This window comes from Chiloscyllium punctatum, chromosome 32 (assembly GCF_047496795.1).
Source record: "Chiloscyllium punctatum isolate Juve2018m chromosome 32, sChiPun1.3, whole genome shotgun sequence".
NCBI classification, from domain to species: domain Eukaryota; kingdom Metazoa; phylum Chordata; class Chondrichthyes; order Orectolobiformes; family Hemiscylliidae; genus Chiloscyllium; species Chiloscyllium punctatum.
The window spans coordinates 9,702,286-9,724,141 of NC_092770.1; the positions used below are offsets into that span (position 1 = coordinate 9,702,286).

At 40.0% G+C, this 21,856-nt stretch overlaps 1 protein-coding gene across 13 annotated transcripts in view; it reads right to left on the minus strand.

Moving 5' to 3' along the window:
• Positions 1-21,856, minus strand: part of ppfia2 (PTPRF interacting protein alpha 2) — a 549,829-nt gene that overhangs the window by 100,720 nt on the left and 427,253 nt on the right. For all 13 annotated transcript variants that reach the window (XM_072551614.1, XM_072551612.1, XM_072551613.1 and 10 more), the window contains 2 exons: positions 17,465-17,546; positions 10,132-10,332 (listed from right to left, as the gene is read on the minus strand). In XM_072551614.1, the coding sequence (XP_072407715.1) occupies positions 10,132-10,332; positions 17,465-17,546 (283 nt within the window). The remainder of the gene's footprint in view (positions 1-10,131; positions 10,333-17,464; positions 17,547-21,856) is intronic.

Genomic DNA, 21,856 nt, shown 5'->3' on the forward strand with positions numbered 1-21,856 from the left:
TCCACTACTGATAACCCTGGACTCTTCAAATCTCATTATAAATATCTCATTAGGTAATATCTTCTGTCTTGCTGGAACTACCTTGACCTTCAAAGTGCAGCATGCCTAAGGGTTCCAAATCCATTCTCTGGGTTGAATCTGCATATCTATTCGACTCATAAGTTTGTTTTGAGATCTTAGATGTGCTTTATCAGTGAACATTCTGGCTGTAGAAATATTTTACAACAAAACATCTAAAGTTATTTCAATGCCTAAGTTCCTCAGAAGTAAGTCATCAATGATTTCCTTTGCACTTAAAATGAAATGGTTGGGATTTTTTCTGATATGGTTAGCAAACATGGTTTGGGAAAACTAACTGTAAGGGTTAAACAAATTTATTTTGGGATGCATTTCAGGAAGACTTCATACATTCAAATATTAATATATTTAGGTTGCATGGTGTAAGCTGTTGACTTAATTTCAGAGCATTTTTTTGAAAGAATTACCCACTGTCACAGTGCAAAGTGCATGAAAAGATTTTACCATTGATTCAAGGATTTTTCAGCATTAATTACACATTTTAGATTTTAAAGTGAAAAATTGTCTGGTGCAGATTCTGATTTTGGGTCATAGTGTAAAACAGATGATGTTAACTTGCAGCAAGTTGAAAGGTAATACTGGACTCAATCTTTACTTACTGTTATATTGCTTTAGAATAAAGTATTACAAACTAATATCTCCAAATTCAACCACACCATAGTTTCCATAATTGTCTCTTTGTATGTACTAAAGTAAAACCCTAGTTAATACCCACCTGAAAATATGTTAGCACGGTTTACCATTATTGGTGATATAAAATCCCAGCCTTATTTACCATCTTCAATTTCTATTTTCAGTAGAATCATGAGAAATGTAAATCAAGTTACCAACTTGTTATTTGCCCTTGTGCCTCAGTGGTGCTAACTCAGTATGAGAAATTGATCAGTAAGCAATAATATACAGTGTGTATAATTTAAGGGATGCACTGCACAGTAACTTGTCAAGGTTTCTTCAACAGTCCCTCCCAAATCCCAAATCTACCACACAGAAGAATAAGAACAGCAGTCTCATGGGAATTTCCCCACATATAAATTCTTTTTCAAGTTACACAACATCCTAAATTGAAAATATACTGCCAGTGTTTTCTCATATTTGTGGGTCATCGTCCCAGAACTCCCAAAAGAACAGTCTGATGTAATACGGTCATTGTATCGACGACAGTGTTTCAAGATCTTCACAAGGGCAATAAAGGATGGACATTAAATCCTGGCCTTGCCAGTCGCATCCATATTCCATGAATAAGAAAAGGAATTTGAGTTTGACTACTATTGCTATTAGTTACCAGTATATTTTTCATGAATTGGTATTCGCTACAGAAGGAATCAATGTTCCCTCCACCTCTTGTTTCCTCACATCAGATCACACCAACATCATTTATTCCTTATTGTCAATTTTAGCTTTCCAACAGCTCAAGAGGTCACCCTATTATTGAAATTTCTTTGCCAACAGTACTTTGCACAAATCTATGCATAAAGCTACACAACAATAAAGGATACAGCCTGAAAGGTAACTGCAGTATATTGCCAATATGACATGACCCAAGAACATATATGATCAGTTAAACATATAGTCAAACATCATGTTATCAAATCTCCAGGTCTGCTTGCAACTACAGTTTGTGGTTGACTAAAATACAGCCTGTTAGTATTCTTCCTAAAACATCTAAAATTTAAATAATTAATTTTATTTTGCATATTACATTGGTATGTAAGTTAACAAGCATTTCAAAAGGTGTTTTTTTTGAGAGTATTGAGACCACAGTTTACAACCTTAACATGGTGTACGTTCAATAAAGGCTATCTAAATAGATTTGGGAAAGGGAAGAAAGTTCTTAAATATGTTAAAAATATAACTAAGAGAGGAAAACACAAAAGGCACTAATAGCCTCAGCACTTTGCATTAAGGAGAATAAAAATTGTGAAAGATCTTGTTATTCAATAATTATTTAGTGTTGTCCCTCAGATGTAGACGACATTCAAGGATAGAACTGGACTTAGTTATGATGCATATCCAGTCAATTAGCTCATCAGCATTCACTATTAGGCTCACAAATTAATAATTTCAATATGGGTGAAGTGGTACATAGATTCATGAATGTTCACCCTCAACAATCGTTATTTTTAAGAAAGGGAAGACAAAATGGGCAGAAGCTATCAAGTATGTAGGGACATATTCTTTGGATTCTAGCATTTCCACTGTTTTTCAGAGGGTTCCACAGATCTTCCATCAAAATTAATACAAAAATCGGGTACTTCACTAAACCACATCCCCATTCTTTATTGTCTTATTTCTCAATTGTTGAAGAGGTCTACACTATCTGAATCCTTGTGAATTTCAACACCTGTGCTTATCTAATAAAAATGGCAAGCAATTTGTTACCAATGAGGATGTAGGTGCCAACAAATTGCAGTCTATTTATTGTAATACATTATGCTTTCCACAATCACTTCACAATGATTCAGAAAGAGGCAAATATTAACAGTATATATCTAAACTGATAGACAAAGTCTCCATATAAAAGAGGAAATTTAAATTTAGATTAAATTGTGCACAGGCACAGACATACAGGGATGTAAAGAATGATCTTTCCACTGATAAAAACACACCTAAGGTACATTTCATAGTCTTGGGCCCTTTTATCATTGAACTGGCAAGGTGCATACACCAAATGGTTATCTCCAGGCAGTTTGCCAGAGGAGTGCCTTGAAGGTGTAAACTCACAATGCTGTATGAGCTGTTGCTCATGGTGACAATTACTGCCACCATCCCCTTTAAATGTATGAAAGTACAGATCCTGTTGGTACAGTGTGGTAGAAAAAAAATTTCTGGTCTAACTAGAGATTTCTTGTAGTTTACATGATATAGCTTATTGCATGTTTAGAACTAGTTACAGATTACAGTGGTAATATAGATGCTGTTGCAGGCACTTTGAGGATGACCAGATGTTATGCATCACTCCTTCAAAATCCTAAACAGTTTTATCTTCAGTTCAAGATTATATCATCATAGTGAGTGGTGCTTATGGCACCCTTCAATATTAAAACTTTCATATGTGTACATGATATTTCTCATATACAAGCAACATTTCACATTACTACACATTTATTTATGTATATAACTACATTTACCACTATCTTATCTGCCCAAAGTCTCTGACTTTTCAAATTCAGGAAATCTGGAGTTTTCACTGTTCTCAAGGAATTGTCTTTGGCTTTGGAAGATTGTTAGCTTACTCAGCAGATGACATTTGATTTGATTCTCTTCCCGACAGTGTGAGGCCTGCAGGACCCTTGCGTTTTCAAGATCCCCATTAACTTTGTGCCAGCTAGTTAGTAATGGATGATTAACTAAAATGGGATAAGATTCCTACAGTTTCTTTGTATGACCCCGTTGGTAATATGGACATTACGTGATGTCCGATAGTCTGCAACTTCTTGGATCAATGTACCTTTTCAGTTCAGATCCCTGAACCACATATGTTGCCCTGTCCTAAATGTAACAACCACCTTGCACTTTGGCACAAATTGAAGTGTGAGGCCTGTTGTGCACGTTATGACTGGTACTTAATATATATGTCTTGATAGTCCTATTGATATAAATGTTGAATTTCGGTAGGAATGGAATTGAGTCTTCAGCTCCCCGCTGATCAGTGACTCTCATGGTGCTGGAGCATCAAAGATTAGCAGTGTCAGATAGAAGTTCGTACTTATTTTCAAGAGTGACTTAACTGTTCTGACCGGAGGTTCATTTCCCTACTTGATTGTGGATATCTTGGCAGCTTGTGACATATTCAAATCCAGAACTAGCTACAAATTGGCTGAAACACTCTTTTGCAAACTGTGGCCTATCACATGAAATGACCATATCAGGAATACCCAGTCCTTAAAATACCTGATGTAAGATTTTGATAACCACACCCTAAGTCATGGCAGCAGCTTCTGAACCTTCATTTACTGGAGAAATATTTGATGTAATAAGGTAAGACCTTCATCATGATTGGTAAGTTTGTAAACGAAACCAACACTAGTGGTATAGTGGACAGTGAAGAATGTTATCTAAGAGGACAACAGGATCTTGATCAGCTGGGCCAATGAGGCGAGAAGTGACAGATGAAGTTTGATTTAGATAAATGCGAGGTGTTGCATTTTGGTCACACAAACCAGGGCAGAGCTTACACAGTTAATGGTAGAATCCTATGCACTGTTATTGATCAGAGAGACCTAGGGGTTCAGGTTCAAAGGTGGCGCCACAGGCAGACAGGGCATGAAAGCGGCATTTGGCAAGCTTACCTTCATTGTTCACAGCATTGAGTATAGGTGTTGGGATGTAATGTTATGACTGTAAGGAAATTGGTGAGGCTACTTTTGGAGTACAGTGTACAGTTCTGGTCAACTTATTGGAAGGATGTTATTAAATTAGAAAGGGTGCAGAGAAGATTTACAACGTTGTCACTGGGACTGGAGGGTTTGAGTTATAAGGAAAGGCTGGTTAGGCTGGGACATTTTTCGCTGGAGCTTAGGAGATTGAGGGGTAACCTTATAGAGGCTTAAAAAATTATGAGGCACAGATAAGGTGAATAACAAAAGTCTCTTCCCTAGGGTAGAGGAGTTCAAAACTAGAGGGCATTGGTTTAAGGTGAGTGGGGAAGATTTTAAAGGGACCAGAGGGGCAATATTTTCATACAGAGGATGATGCATATATGGAATTAACTGCCAGAGGAAGTGGTAGAGGCAGATACAGTTACAATATTTAAAAGCCATTTGGACAGGCTCATGATTAGGAAAGGCTTAGACAGATATGTATCAGACGCAGGCGAATGTATCTAGTTTAGTTTGGGAAAGCTGGTTGACATGGATGAGTCTGTTTCCATGCTGTATGACTCTAAATAGATCTGTGCCTATATGTTTCCACAGTTTAGTTGGCAATGTGGTGGGTATCAATGGCTCTCATTGTTGATGGCACAGGTCCTGCAATTGATAAGATCCTCAACAAACTTGGTGATGTTAGCCCAAAACATTGCTGACCAAACACTGGCTCTGCCCTTGGCGATCAATAAGTGTCCTTGGCTTCCTGGGGGCATCTTTGTTCTAGCTAACCCTGACCACAATCAAACAGATGTTGGGACATCCATGACCTCTCACCTCCGTCCACTGGATCTGGCCAAGCCAAATGTAGCTTATAGGTTATTGTGCCACAGTGGGTTCAGTATATAAACTTGATATCAAACGAAGGTGGGAAGGAAGCAGAATTGGGGAAAAGGTAATTAGTAAGTGCAACGAGGAGGTGGAAAACCTAGACAAAGATGATTGGAAGGTAGGGCATCAATAATTAAGATAAGGCAGATGACAGTGATAATCAGAGGTAGTATTAGAGGTGGTGGTAGGATTGGGTTGGGGAAGGGAGGATGTGGGCTGCAGCTGTGACTGACAGTCACAATTAGAAAAAGTTGCATGTGGTATCTCACAGCAACTTGTCTGTTCCGAATGTATAGTAAAGAGGAGCAAAGCCGTTCAGTCTGTTTCAAAAATTGGCTAATTATTTTGAACAATTATGCATTTTTGGTAGTAGCCAGCAGTGGTCCCACACAGAATTACATGCTACGCTGTATGAAGATCTGATTTTCCCTATATTCACCCTTGTGATAGCTGCCCCAGGGGATATCAATATTGTAGACAGTGCTTCAGATAGCGATCAGGCCCATTATCTGTCAGCCACATTGGAGGCCTAGCCATTCTGTTGAGCACCTCATAAAGCAGCAACACAAATCAAATCTTATGGCATAAAAATACCAAAGAGTTGCAGGTGTGGAAATCAGAAACAACAGTAGAAATTGCTGGGAAAACTCAGCAGGTCTGGCAGAATCTGTGTAGAAAAAGCAGAGTTAATGTTTCTGGTCCAGTGACCCTTCCTTAGAACTGATTGTAGCTGGGAAAAGGTGGTATATGTGCTGAAGATGAGGTGGGAGGACACGGGAGGAGTAAATGATAGGTGGAGATAGAGTCCAGGGAGTGGGAAAACAACAGCTAGGCAGATTAAGGAATGGGTCAAGGTCAACCTGGGAGATTCGAGAGCTGCCAATGGGGATCATTACTAACTGAAGATGGGTTGTGTGTGGTAGCAGCCCATGTGATAACAAGGCCTGGCGTGAGGGAATTGGGAACGGAAATGGGAGAAGGTACTAATGTCTAAAATTATTGAATTTGTGATTGAGTCCTGAAGGTTGCAGGGGCCTCAAGTAGACAATGAAATGCTGTACTTCCAGCTTGTGCTCAACTTTGCTGTTCTCAGCCTGAGACAGAGATGTTGGCCAGGGAACATGATGGTGCTTTGAAGTGGCAAGTAACAGGAAGCTCAGGGTCATTTTTGTGGACAGAACAGTTGATCTGCAAAGTGGTCATCTTGCCTGTGTTTTGTTTCCCCAGTGTAGGGCAGATACAGTGTGGGGAATGAATACATTAGACTACTTTGAGTGACGTATAGGCAAGTTGCTACCTCCCTTGGAAGGTGCGCCTAGTGCCTTGCTTAGTGAGCAGGGAGGAAGTAAATGGGGAGGTGTTACAGGAAGAAACAAAAGCCGTGAAACCATTCTGATAGAGGATGGATGTCTAAAGGGATTTACAGGTCCATGGTGAAGAGAAGATAGCTGGAATCCATGAACTGGAAATTCTGAAACTGACGTAAAGAGTCAGAAAGCAAATGTAAATTGGAAGGAATTGGACAAGGGAGAAAAAAATTGAGTCAAGATAGGAAGAGATAAGTTCTCTTGGGCAGGGATAGGCAGTCCTGTTTGTGGAATTTGGAAAGGAGGTAGAAATGGGCTATATAGGGTTGGGGGACAATGAATTGGAGGCAGTGGGAGGGAGCTCCCCAGATGAAATGAGATTAGTGACCATTATGAACACAATAATCTGGTGTGCAATGGTGGAGTCATGGTCCAGGCAGAGACAGGAGGAGGTGGCACTCAGCCACTGCAATGTAAAGGTCAGAATGCCAGACAACAACAATGCCATTCTTGTTGGCAGGTTTGATTACATAGTCAAGGTTGGATCTGAGGCAAATTTTAAGGCATGTTTTCATTTCCTCTTTAATAAAACAAATCAATTATTCCAGCATTTGCACTACATATCATGAGCTCATACTCTCCTTCAAAATGAATTTGTGCCAGTTACCTGCAGAAATGAATTTACATTCTCTTTGACGTTTAAAAAGTGAGAACTTAAGTATTGCTGAGAAAAGACATATTTTATTGAAGCTTATGTTTTGCACTGATTGGAGTGATTCACAAGAAAAACACTGTAAGGTGTAAAGCCAACATTTATAATGTATTAAATTGGGATTAATTTAACTGTGTAAATTGGGACTCTTAAGATTTTCCTGATGAACGCAAGATGCAACTCTTTAACAAAATGTGATGTTTTCAACAATACTCACTAATATTAATTTTGCTGTGGAAAAACATTGCTTGCTGACAATATGTTATGGTATAGAGAAACTTTGAGATGTTTGGTTAAGTTGGGTGAATTTTGATTTTTATCATTAGATAGAGCACAAAACATAGCTTAATCCTCCATCTTTGAGCAGTTAAAATTTGATAAGGACCTGACTAACTTGTTTACTCTGAAGTTGCATTCCTTTCTGACTGTAATATTGCTACATTAATTAATCCAAGGAAAGCCATAGCACCTTTGACAGCTATTACGTGGAACTCAGGTTTGACTTAGACAGGAATGCTCCCCATCACATCACCTGACCTCCTAGTTCTTGACATACAGTTCAGTTTATTTAAAACATCCATAAAATAATTAAGGAATACATTGTTGGAATTTTAAAAATCGATTAACTTTTACAAAAATATGTTATACAATTGGGTGTATTAGGATTTAAAAATAACAAACAATATGGGGCATATTTAATCTAGGCTTTTTGTAACAATTATTGCCTGGGTACAAAATAAAACAGACTGAAATCAACACAGTGGTAAAACCATGAATGAATGTATTATTACAATTGAAATGGACTGGAAATGCTGTCATAGTAAAAGAACAAACAGTATAGACATTTATGATTAGACTTTATAATTAGAAATAAAAATTATGCCTTCAGCATGTACTAGATATAATACTTCAAATTACAATCTTCTACTTGAGTATACTGCGCTCCAAATTCACAGTCAAGTAGTCATCGAGTTATAGCATATCAATGTAACCTGGTAAACAGGGTCTATTTGAATTAACAATACTCTGATCTGTGCATTAAATTGACAAATAAAGCTAGATAAAGAAAACATAAAACCAAATAAGTTATGAAATTGATCTCTAAATATTTGTACAATGCCCTTACATAATTTTTGTGTCATACTGGATGGATGCTCCCAACACATAGAGTCTTAGAGGTGTACAGCATGGAAACAGACCCTTCGGTCCAACCTGTCCATGCCGACCAGATATCCCAACCCAATCTAGTCCCACCTGCCAGCACCCGGCCCATATCCCTCCAAACCCTTCCTATTCATATACCCATCCAAATGTCTCTTAAATGTTGCAATTGTACCAGCCTCCACCACATCCTCTGGCAGCTCATTCCATACACATACCACCCTCTGTGTGAAAAAGTTGCCCCTGAGGTCTCTTTTATATCTTTCCCCTTTCACCCTAAACCTATGCCCTCTAGTTCTGGACTCCCCGATCCCAGGGAAAAGACTTTGCCTATTTATCCTATCCATGCCCCTCATAATTTTGTAAACCTCTATAAGGTCACCCCTCTCTGACGCTCCAGGGAAAACAGCCACAGCCTGTTCAGCCACTCCCTATAGCTCAAAACCTCCAACCCTGGCAACATCCTTATAAATCTTTTCTGAACCCTTTCAAGTTTCACAACATCTTTCCGATAGGAAGGAGACCAGAATTACACGCAATATTCCAACAGTGGCCTAACCAATGTCCTGTACAGCTGCAACATGACCTTCCAACTCCTGTACTCAGTACTCTGACCAGTAAAGGAAAGCATTCCAAGCGCTGCCTTCACTATCCTATCTACCTTCGACTCTACTTTCACGGAGCTATGAACCTGCACTCCAAGGTCTCTTTGTTCAGCAACACTCCCTAGGACCTTACCATTAAGTGTATAAGTCCTGCTAAGATTTGCTTTCTCAAAATGCAGCACCTCGCATTTACCTGAATTAAACTCCATCTGCCACTTCTTAGCCCATTGGCCCATCTGGTCCAGATCCTGTTGTAATCTGAGGTAACTCTCTTCGCTGTCCACTACACCTCCAATGTCATCTGCAAACTGACTAATTGTACCTCTCATGCTTGCATCCAAATCATTTATGCAAATGACAAAAAGTAGAGGGCCCAGCACCGATCCTTGTGGCACTCCACTGGTCACAGGCCTCCAGTCTGAAAAACAACTCTCCACCACCACCCTCTGTCTTCTACCTTTGAGCCAGTTCTGTATCCATGAAAGACACATTTGAAAACAGCAATCCCATTTCCTTCCTGTCTTTTTAAAAACATTTTGTAAAAACTATATTGCTTACTCCCATCCACCTGCTTATGTTAACTGTAGTAATGGCACTGGCATAGTAAAAGAGAGGTCAATTGAGTTTTTAACAATTGACACTTAATTATTTACTTACATATGATGAATGGGATGATCATTTTGACAATCGCCAGCTAAGTTTAGGAGTTGGTGTGAAGATGATCATCACACCTGACCATCAAAAACAAGCCTGCCAAGAGCACATAAAATCTAGCGAACAATGTTATAGCACTGTAAAATATTCATATTTAAAAATCAATTGCATAGTTAGCCATATACAGTTAGCAGGTAGTGTGGAGGAATCTCAGCAATGTATTCTGATCTCTGGTTTCAGTTACTCACAATCCCTCATGTATCATTTATACTGTTAAATTTGACATCTGATTCCAATTTGTAATTCTTTCCCTGCTAATGATGATTCTATATGTATTGTCATCATTCAAAAGTGTGAAAACAAGGATACCAATATTATCAGAATATCAAGCTTATTAAAATATGATAAATGACACTCACTGTTCTCGATGTTGGAGGGGCTGATGGGCTTGTTAGCGACACCATCTCTTGGATTGCCAGTCTGAGTTTTAAGCGATGAAGAGGATTACTGATTCCAATTTCTCTTTGGATCTCAGTGTCAGACAGGGCAGACATGATGGCACCACTCTTCACATTTGCACGGCAAGCGGCAACATACCATGCAGGCATTCCAAGCCACAGCTGTATAGCAAAAAAAACATAATTCACTCATTATCCAGATTACGAAAGAATGTTTAAATGGCTAATGCAGAATATATAATAAAAAATTAATGTATAGGTAGATATTTATAATCAGCAGTAACAATTCATTCTACTCACTCGATAAATTGATTTGTACATGGCATGTTTTTACAACAAATAAAACCCCATACATTTATTACATTTGCTTTCCATATTTTCTTCCTGTTTCTTATTTCTTTCAATGCACTTTTATTTTAATCTACCTCTCCATTCTTTCTGTAATTCATTGTTCCAATTGTCAAGTTTCTTGTTTCAACAGCAAGCAGCAGTTCTTGACTACAATACCAATGTCTCTGCTGTCAAACGTTCAGGCTTGCAGGATTGGTAGTTCTTTTGTCCTTCGTAGCTCTTCTGGAGGCCCTGGCCCTCACCCACAACTCTTTCGCAGTACAGCAATATCTTCATTGATACTGCTTCCCTCTCTTATTGTGACTTGGAAAAGTTTATTTATTTTGCTTCCAATTTTCAACCCCCTGCTCTCACCTTCACCTGGACCATCTCTGACTCTTCCCTTCGCTTCCTCGACATGTCTGTTTCCATTTCTGGGCATAGGCTGGCCACCAATACCCATGACAAACTTACTGACTCCTCAGTTACCCTGTCTATATATCCTCATACCATGCTTCCAAGAATCTATTATTCCATTCTCTCAGTTTCTCCATCTTAGCTGCACCTGTTCCAATGATACTGGTTTCTTTAAGGAGGTCTCCGAAATGTTCATTTTTTTTCTCAATTGAGGAATTTCCACCACTGTGGTTGACAGGGCCCTCAACTATGTCTGACCCACTCCCATATTTCAGCCCTCACACCTCTCCTGCACTTTGGTCCTCACCAGCACTCTTCCATCCAACAACAGCAATAGGGTCCCCCTTTGTGCTCACCTACGATCCCACCAGCATCCACATCCAAAGGATCATTAGCTACCATTTCCACCACCTCCAATGGGATGCCATCACCAGACACATATTCCCCTCCCCTACGTTTCAGCATTCTGCAAGGACCATTCCCTAGTACACTCCTCCTTCACTTCCAACACATCCCCACAGCTTCATGGCATCTTCTCTTGCAATTGCAAAAGGTGTAATGCCTGCCCATTCACCCTCCTCCAAGGCTCCAAACATCCTTCCAGATGAAGCTGCACTTTACCTGCACTTTATTCAATCTAGTCTACTATATTCATTGCACACATTGTGAAAATGAAGCACAGACTGGACAACTGTTTTTTAAAACACCTGCAATCTATCTGTAAAAGAGACCCTGAGCGTCCAGTTGCCAGCCATTTCAGCCAAAATCTCTGTCTTGGGTTTGCTGCAGTACTTCAGCGAAACTCAGTGCAAGCTGGTAGAATAGCACTTATTTTCTGTTGGGAACACTGCAGCCTTCAGGACTCAGTATCGAATACAATAATTTTAGGGTTTGAAGCCATGTCCTTACCCCAACTCCCACACACCAGGCCTTGTCATCACATGGGCTGCTTGCACACACAACCCATTGTCATGGGTTATACTAATAATCCCAATTAACAGCTAAACCCCCAGACTGATCTTTAACCACCTCTTTGTCCAACTGTTTTTCTGTCTCTTTGGGCTCTATCTTTACCTATTTTCCCCACACTCCCCAAACCAACATCTATGTAAATAGCAACCTTTCCCTTGCTACCATCAGTTCTGACAAAGGGTCACTGAACCTAAAATGTTAACTGTGTTTTCTCCCCACAGATACTGCCAGATCTGCTGAGTTTTCCAAGCAATTTATGTTTTTGTTTTTGTCCTCTGAATTAGAAACACAACAATTTTAGATGGAGAGGGTTCCAATAGTATTTCCAAAGGTTCCCAGAGGCAGGGCACATTTTGCTCCCACACCGTTTGCAAATTTTTGGCTTTCATATAGTCCATTTAATTATTCAGGACCGTTGCACTTAACTGAACTTTATATGTCACTGGTCCTGACCTCATTTCAACTATGCCTCTTACCCGTACAGGGTCATTTACATGATTCTTACACCAAACTTCATCCTCTCTAACAAATTGTCTCTTCACTTAGCAGAGTCTCAGGTGTGGTATTGGAGTTTCTAATATCATTTCACCTGCAACCCACCAGGTCTGCGAAGATGAAACTTAACCTGGTGTGGAGTCTTCTACCCATTAGCAACACTACAGATGTTATCCCTGTAGTTCCATGTGGTGTTGTCCTATAATTAAACAAAAATCATGACAGCTTGGTATCTAGTGAGGCTGCAGGCTGTTTCTTCAATCCAACCTTCAAAGCTTTGACTTCTTTTTCTGCAAAGCCATTGGATGATGGGTGGTATGGAACAGTCCTTATATGTTGGATGCCATTTGATTTTAAAAGATAACAAAATTCCCTCCTGATAAATGATAACACATTATCTGTGACTAACACTTCCAGGACTCCGTGTATTGCAAAAGATATATACAGCTTTTCTATCATCATTCCAGTGGCTGATAAATGGAGTCTACGCACTGGATCCAACCACTTTGAGTGGACCTCTACAATGACTAAGAACATTGAACCAATGAAAACACTTACATTGTCAACATGCAACCAAGTCTAAGATTTACCTGGCCATTCCCACAGCTGTGGGGGAGCTGCCGGTGGTAACCTTTGTCTTTGTTGACACTCTGGGCACTACCCACTGACATAGATATGTCCACATCTAAGTCTGGCCACCAGATATAACTTCTCATCAGCATCTTCATTTTGGAGACCCCTGGATGGCTCTGGTGGAGCTCAGCCAGTATTTGATGGGGACCTTTGCTCGGGACAGTCACTCTTGCTCCCCAGAAAAATATTTCGTTCTCTTCTGTGAGCCAATCTCTCTTGGTCCAAAAAGCTTTCAAATCTAGTTGTGATGGCCTTTTGGTTTCCCCCATTAATACCAGTTGTTTCAGTTCGGAAATGACTGGAATTTTCTGTGTCCAAAGTCAGATATTGTTAACGATGAATGGGAGTGTGTCCAGAAAATTTAATATCATTACAAACGCTTCAATTTGGGCTAAAACCAGTGATGCTTACGCTAATGGAAGGCTGCACAATGCATTCACATTCACTGCTTGGCCTCCTGGATGGTGTTCTAAGTTATAATTATAAGCACTTTGTATTAGAGCCCATTGCTGAATACAGGCTGAAGAAATAGGTGACAATGTCTTGTCCTCTCTATGCAGACTAAGGAGGGGTTTGAGGTCCGTGATTATCACAAATTTCCATCCATAAAGGTATTTGTAAAACTTCCTGACTCCAAATATGACTGCCAATTTTTCTTTTTATATCTGGAAGTATTTATGCTCTGCCTTAGCCAAAGTCCTGGATGCATAAGCTTTTGGATGTTCCTCCCCAGTGGACAACAAATAAGCTAATACCACCCCGATTCCCTATCGGGAGGCAACGCATGTCAACACCAGGTCCTCCTTGGGATCACAGCATGCTAACACATTTGAGGATGATAGCTTTTTTTCTCTTCATTGAAAGCTAGGGCTTGTCAATGAGATCATTTCCAAGGCTGACCCTTTTTTAGAAGTTAATGTAAAGGTGCTAGGATGGATGTCAGGTTATTATTAATTTTCCATAATAATTACCAGGCCCAGAAATGACCTATGCTCCTGGACTCTTGTGAGAGCCAGGGCACTTTTGATTACCCTAACTCTATCTTGCAACAAGTGGAACCCAGTCTTGTCAACCCTGTAGCCCAAGTAGGTCATTTAGGAAACCTGGAACAAAGTTTTCCCTTCAAAAGCATATGCCTGCCTTGGAAAAATGCCCTAGGACTATGTCCAAGTTCTCTAAGTGTTCTTATTAGTTTTCCCTGTTATCAGGATGCCATCGAGGTAAATGGAAACCTGACGTAAACCTTGTAAAATGTTTTCCATCTTCTGCTGAAAAATTGAACAGGCCAGTGATACCCCCAAAGGCAGTGTCATATATTGGCACAAACCCTTATGGGTATTAATTGTAGCATTTTTTTGGGAATCCTGGTCGAAATGCAGTTGCAACCAAGCACGTCTCCAGAACCTTCATCAAGGACAGCACTCCCGCTCACCTGGCCAGCTTTGCACATAAATCTTGAGGGATTGGATATTTATCCAGTTGCAAAAAAACGGTTTATTGTTTATTTGAATCCTCACTAAGACAAACTGATCCATCGGGCTTCAAAATCAATATGAGCCCAGAGTAAATTTTATTAAAAACTGGTTCTGCAATCACTGATGTGGCCGCACTAGTATTGAACTCCACCAGAACCAGACAACTATCTATCCAGACATTTATCTTGATTAGCTCTGATTTGGATATTGCTAAGCAATTTAAATGTTCCAAATCTGCCATAGATGGATTTTCCAGGATATGAACTCTCCTGGACATTCTCTTGGGTGTTGGCCTATAAATTATCTTACTCAATATAGATGCAGTAGGACACTTCTCTGTCTCAAGTCCGAACACCAGCAACCACAACAATAGCTTGCTGGCCAGGATTCTGAAGAAAATTTTAACCATTTGGCTGAGGCTTGGCTTTGTTTTGGGGATTCTCCATGGGTTGACCTAGTGTCCATCTGATCACAATATATCCTCAGTAAGGCTATACAATTGCCTGCACTCAAATGGTGTCCCCCAGGCTCAGGTAGACTGGCAAAAGTGTTCACTTCCATTGGAATACTTTGCAACTCAGGTATTGCACTTGCTGCATTTTCCATTGATAAAGCCAGTGGAAAAACCTGTTTGAAGTTCAGTAGAGCTTTAGCTAGCAGGCGCTTTTGCACAGTTTTATAATTTATCCCACATCCTAGGCTGTCTCTAAGCATCGCCCGAAGGGTTAAATCAAATTCGCAGGCTTCTCAGTCATCTTAACCTAGTCAAAAATTCCGATACAGATTTCCTTGTTTCTCAAATTGCCAAGTAAAAGTGATAGCACTTCAGAATTAGAGGAGACTTGGGTTTGTAATATTCTTTAATTGTGTCAGTAAACTTTTGAAAGGTTTTCATATCTGGTGCCTCAGGGAAAGCTAGGCAGAAAAAGAAGACAGAAAAGGTTGCAGCTCCACAGACTGTCAGGAGAATGACTCATTGTTTTTAATTTGTCACAATGTCAAAATATAATGCATTCTTTCCACAGTCTTCTGGGCCCAGTCTTCAATGCTCTCATTTGAGAGAGATCGCTGGTGGTGGTTTAACTCAAGGGTCACCACATTAAGAATAAAGGTCATAGAACATTACAGTGCATTACAGGCCCTTCGGCCCTCGATGTTGCGCCGACCTGTGAAACCAATCTGAAGCCCATCCAACTTAAACTATTCCATTTTCATCCATATGTTTATCCAATGACTATGTAAATGCCCATAAAGTTGGCAAGTTTACTACAATTACAGGCAGGGCGTTCCACACCCCTACAACTCTCTGAGTAAAGAAATTACCACTGGCATCTGTCCTATATCTATCACCCCTCAATTTAAAGCTATGTCCCCTTGTGCTGGCCATCACCATCAAAGGAAAAAGCCTCTCACTGTCCAACCTATCTAACCCTCTGATTATCTTATATGTCTCAATTAAGTCACCCCTCAACCTTCTTCTCTCTGAAAACAGCCTCAAGTCCCTCAGCCTTTCCTCATAAGACCTTCCCTCCATACCAGGCAACAAAATAGTAAATCTCCTCTGTACCCTTTCCAAAGCTTCCACAGCCTTCCTATAATGTGGTGACCAGAACTGTACACAATACTCCAAGTGTGACTGCAACAGAGTTTTGTACTGCTGTAACATGACCTCATGGCTCTAAAACTCAATCCCTCTACCAATAAAAGCCAAGACACTGTATGCCTTCTTAACTACACTATCAACCTGGGCGGCAACTTTCAGGGATCTGTGCACATAGACACCAAGATCTCTCTGCTCATCTATACTACCAAGAATCTTACCATTAGTCCAGTATTCTGTATTCCTGTTGCTCCTTCCAAAGTGACAAATAGCAGTCGCCCCAAAGCAGATCCTTGCGGTAGGCCAAGAATAACTTAACTCCAGGATGAACATCTCCCATCAATCACCACCCCCTGTCTTCTTTCAGCCAATTCCTGATCCAAACCGCCAAATCACCCTCAATCGCATGCCTCCATATTTTGTGCAATAGCCTACCATGTGAACCTTACCAAATGCCTTACTGAAATCCATATGTGCCACATCAACCACTTCACCCTCATCCATCTGTTTGGTCACCATCTTAAAGAACTCAATAGGTTTGTGAGGTATGACCAACCCTTCACAAAACAGTGTTGACTATCCCTAATCAACTTATTCCTTTCTAGCTGAGTATAAATCCTAACTCTTTCGACCTTTTTTAACACTTTACCCACAACCGAAGTTCAGGCAAGAGGCAAGATTGAGCAGATAGGACCTAATCAGTAACCTCAGAAGTGGAATCTCAGAAGCTAGAATGGCACTCCAAGTGTTTTACACTTGGAATTGGGAGTAGTGTCATGGAGGTTAGAAAAGAAGTAAATCAACTTCATCAACATCTTAAGAGCATTAAACAAAAGCTTTGAAGTATTTGGGAATCTTATGAATGGTATAATTAATATTATCAATGCATTATCAAAAACTAATTATTCTGTAATGGAATAACATTGTTTTGTGTTACCAGAGTATATAACAACAAAAGTAAGATAAAGGTCCATTTTAAATAAAATTAATTTTTGCAGCTATCCTCCCAGAGAAATAATCTGTTATAGCAATTTTATACCTTTATATCTCTGCTGTGAAGTCTTACCAGCTGGGAGGATATATTGAGAATTTGGATATTAACAACACCATGGTTTTAATTTAATTAATTATTTTTTGAATTGGGTAGGGCAGGGATGTTGTTGGCTGAACAAGTTCATTCAAACAATCTGAGATGCAAATTTCTGGAGACTCAAATTCACAGTTACCCTTATAATGTCAATAAATCAAACAATAAAATGCCATTCCAGTAGGCGGTTTTTAAAAAAAATGCACTGTTGTTTATAAATAGCACATATTGCTCATACAGGTTAGTGAAATAATTTGTTAGTGCACTGTTTTTATTCAGTTCTACCTCAAGCCATGCGACAACTGTCGGTCCATCCCATTGTGCAAATGGCAAACCTTTTCTCCGAGCTTCCTCTAACAAATCATGCCTGTAAAGAAAGCCAAAAAGCCACAGCTTGAAATTGGTCTTGAATTATACATAGCCGTTATTCGCAGCTTGACTTTGACACGATTCTCAGTTCAAACAAAGAAAGATGGTGGGAGATAATTGTTGTTCAGACTGGAGGCTTGTAGCCAGCTGTGCTGCAAGGATCCATCCTGGATCCATTGTTGTTCATCATTTATATAAACAAATTGGTTGACAATATACATGGCATGGTTAGTAAGTTTGTGGATGACATCAAAATTGATGGTATAATGCACAGTGAAGAAGGTTATCTAAGAATACAATGGAATCTGGATCAACTGGGTCAGAGGGCCAAAGAATGGCAGATGGAGTTTAATTTAGATAAATACAAGGTGTTGCATTTTGGTAAGACAAACCAGGGCAGGACTTACACAGTTAATGGTAGGTCCCTGGGGAGTGTTGTTGAACTGACAGACCTAGAGTGCAGGCACATAGTTCCTTGAAAGTGGCATTACAGGTATACAGGATGGTGAAGAAGGCATTTGGCATGCTTGACTTCATTGAGCAGAGCACTGAATGCTGAAGTTGAGACTTCATGTTATGGCAAGACATTGGTATGGCCCCATTTGGTGGACTGCGTACAATTCTGGTCACCCTACTATCAAAAGTATTAAACTGGAAAGTGTGCAAAAAAGATTTACAAGGATGTTACCGAGACTGGAGGGTTTGAGTTATTAGGAGAGGCTGAATGGGCTGGGACTTATTTTCCCTGCAGCACAGGATACTTACAGAGGTTTATAAATTAATGAGGGCCTAGATAAGGTCAATAGCCAAGTTATTTTCCCCAAGGTCAGGGAGTCTAAAACTTGAGGGCATAAATTTAAGATGAGAGGTGAAAGATTTAAAAGAGTCCTGAGGGGCAACTTTTTCACATAAAGGCTGGTGTATATGTGGATCGGGCTGCCAGAGGAAATGGTAGGGGTGAGTACAATTATGACATTTAAAAGGCATTTGGATGGGTACATGGATATGAAAACTTTAGGGGATACAGGCCAAACATAGTCAAGTGGGACGAGTTCAATTTAGGAAACCTGGTTGACATTGACAAGTTAGGTCAAAGGATCTGTTTACTTGCCGTATGACTCTATAAAAATTAAAAGTGAAATGTAATGTACAGCACAAAAGGAGAAATAACTGAACAGCAGTATTTTTTTAACCCCATGATAAGCAAAACAGAATTGCATAGAATTCGAATTCATGATCATTCATTTTGCATCACCTTGGAGGATTAGTTTCATTATCATTGCTTTTAAGTAGCAGCTTTCATGTCTTCAGGGCATTTCACAGCTGCCATTTATTGTTCTTGAGGAGTAATCACTACATTATTGTTGGCAAAAGCATGAGCCTATTTGTACTCCGTAAAGGTCTACAAACAGCAAATAATCAGTAAATGATTCTTGATGCTATTGGGCAACAGGAAGCTTTTTGCCAGATCCCTTTCTAATGACTTGTTCTAAAGTTTCAACTAAACAAAATCTCCTGACATACTGCATGCTTTTAATAAAGTAAAGTCATTATGTGGAAAAGAAATTAACAGTTTGGCCAGAGATTAAGTTGCTATCAAGTAACCCAAGGAATACCTCAGTTGAATGTAATTGCAAGACCAGAATTATTAACTTCCAATAAAACTCTATGTAAATTTGAAGATCAGTACCTCAGCTTTCAATTAGGCAATTCAGTCAAAAATTTGCAAAGTCAGTTCAACAGATTCAACCAGTAATTTTTCTTTAAACTTGATTTCCTTTCCAGGTCTGGTAATTGTTTTACTCTCTTCTATAAATTTTGCACATTTTAAAAATTCTGTTCAATGAAAACCCTAGAAGTTAAAAGAAAAACATTGTAGCAATGTTTGCCATTGGACTGCTAATTTTGCACTGAGGTCATTATCCATACCTTCTGAAGTAACATAATTTTATTCATAACACATGAGCAAATGCAAAAAAATGGTGCAGGTGTGTGGAGATTAGATTAGATTACTTACAGTGTGGAAACAGGCCCTTCGGCCCAACAAGTCCACACCGACCCGCCGAAGCGTAACCCACCCATACTCCTACATCTACATCTACCCCTTACCTAACACTACGAGCAATTTAGCATGGCCAATTCACCTGACCTGCACATCTTTCGAGTGTGGGAGGAAACCGGAGGACCCGGAGGAAACCCACGCAGACATGGGGAGAACGTGCAAACTCCACACAGTCAGTCGCCTGAGGCGGGAATTGAACCCAGGTCTCTGGCGCTGTGAGGCAGCAGTGCTAACCACTGTGCCATGGTTGCAAACATTCCTGGAATCTGGAAGTTATGTAAAATGTAAGCATTTAGAACTTCCTGGAATGTGTACACAGAACTACAGAAATAGTTGCATGTGGTTACAACATATGTTTCTGTAATTGTATTTGCTAGTTTCTGTTTCAATTCCCTCCAATGGGTGTGTTTGCATTGTGCAGACACACATGCAAACAAATCATTCCCTCCTATTTGCATTGCATTGACTTCCCAATTTGGGAGGCTTTATTTTGAAAAATGATTCAGAGAAAGATAAAGTTTGTAAACTTTGCTTTTATCCCAACTCTCTGCCTTCTCAGACAGCCAATCCTCAATCCATGCCAGTAGCTCACCTCGAACACAATGGGCCCTCACCTTACTCAGCAGTCTCCCGTGAAGCACTTAATCAAAGGCCTTTTAGAAGTCGAGGTAGGTAACATCCACTGGGTTTCCCTGGTCTAAGCTACTTGTTACCTCTTCAAAGAATTCTAACAGGTTTGTCAGGCACAACCTCCCCTTACTAAATCTATGCTGTTTTGTTCTAATGCGACCCTGCACTTCCAAGAATTTAGAAATCTCATCCTTAACAATGGATTCTAGAATTTTACCTGCAACCGAGGTTAGGTTAATCGGCCTATAATTTTCCATCTTTTGTCTTGATCCTTTCTTGAACAAGGGGGTTACAACAGTGATTTTCTAATCATCTGGGACTTTCCCTGACTCCAGTGATTTTTGAAAGATTACAACCAATGCCTCCACAATTTCTTCAGCCACCTCCCTTAGAACTCTAGGATGTGGCCCATCCGGGCCAGGATATTTATCACTTTTTAGACCTTTTAGCTTATCAAGTACTATCTGTCCTCCTAATTGTAGAATCGCCTATAACAACTACTTGTTTTTTGCTCCCCCACCTCTTGAATGGCCTTCTGCACCACAGTGCCACGGTCAGCTGGCTCTTCCTCCCCACAGATCTTTTCCTCATCCACACAGGCAGCAAGAATCTCACACCTGTTGGATAAGGTCAAGGGCTGAGGCTCCTCCACTGCTGAACTCAGAATCCAAGCTGAAAATGTGTTGCTGGAAAAGCGCAGCAGGTCAGGCAGCATCCAAGGAGCAGGAGAATCGATGTTTCGGGCATGAGCCCTTCTTCAGGAACCCTGGGTTATTTGAATAAGACCATAAAGAAGTGCTAACAATTGTTTAACTCATAAATTTGTATAAGTTAATTTATAGGTAGAGATGGCTGGACAGGTGATGTGCTGAACACCACAGTCAAGAAAATTATGGGATGGTATCCTTTATTAAGAGAGGATTTGGAAATAAAATTAAAATTGTATGCTTCAGTTATACAGGGTATTGCTGAGACAACTTTTCAAATTCTGCAGTTCTGGTCTTATTGAAGGAATGATGTAAATGTATTGGAGGTAGTTTAGAGAATTAGATTGATACCTGGAACATATGGGTTGTCTGGTAAGGACTTCAAGCTGGGTGGATTAGCATGATAAAATGTGGAGTAACGGGGATGAGGTGGGGGGCTGGGTCGAGGTGAGATGCTTTTTGGAGGGTCAGTGCACACTCGATCAGCTGAATGGTCGCTTTCTGCGCTATAGGAATTCTACGATCTGCAAATTTAGCTGTGCCTTTCTAAGTAATTTGTAAGTAGTAAAACACGGAGGACCCAGCACAGACTGCAGGACTCCATTCATCATATCCTACCAATCAAACAAGGATTCATTATGTTGAGAATGTGGTGCTGGAAAGGCATAGCAGGTCAGGCAGCATCCAAGGAGTAGGAAAATCGACGTTTCGGGCAAAAGTCCTTCATCAGCATCTGCAGTCCTTACTTTCGCCTAAGGATCCATTTAGGCTGATTATTTTCCTGCAGCCAGCTGAGCTTCTATCCATGCTCATATGTTACCTCTTGTACCTGGAGCTTTTATGCAATAATATCTGATGGGGCACCTTATCAAATGCCTTGTAGAAATTCAAGTACAGTGTACAGTACTT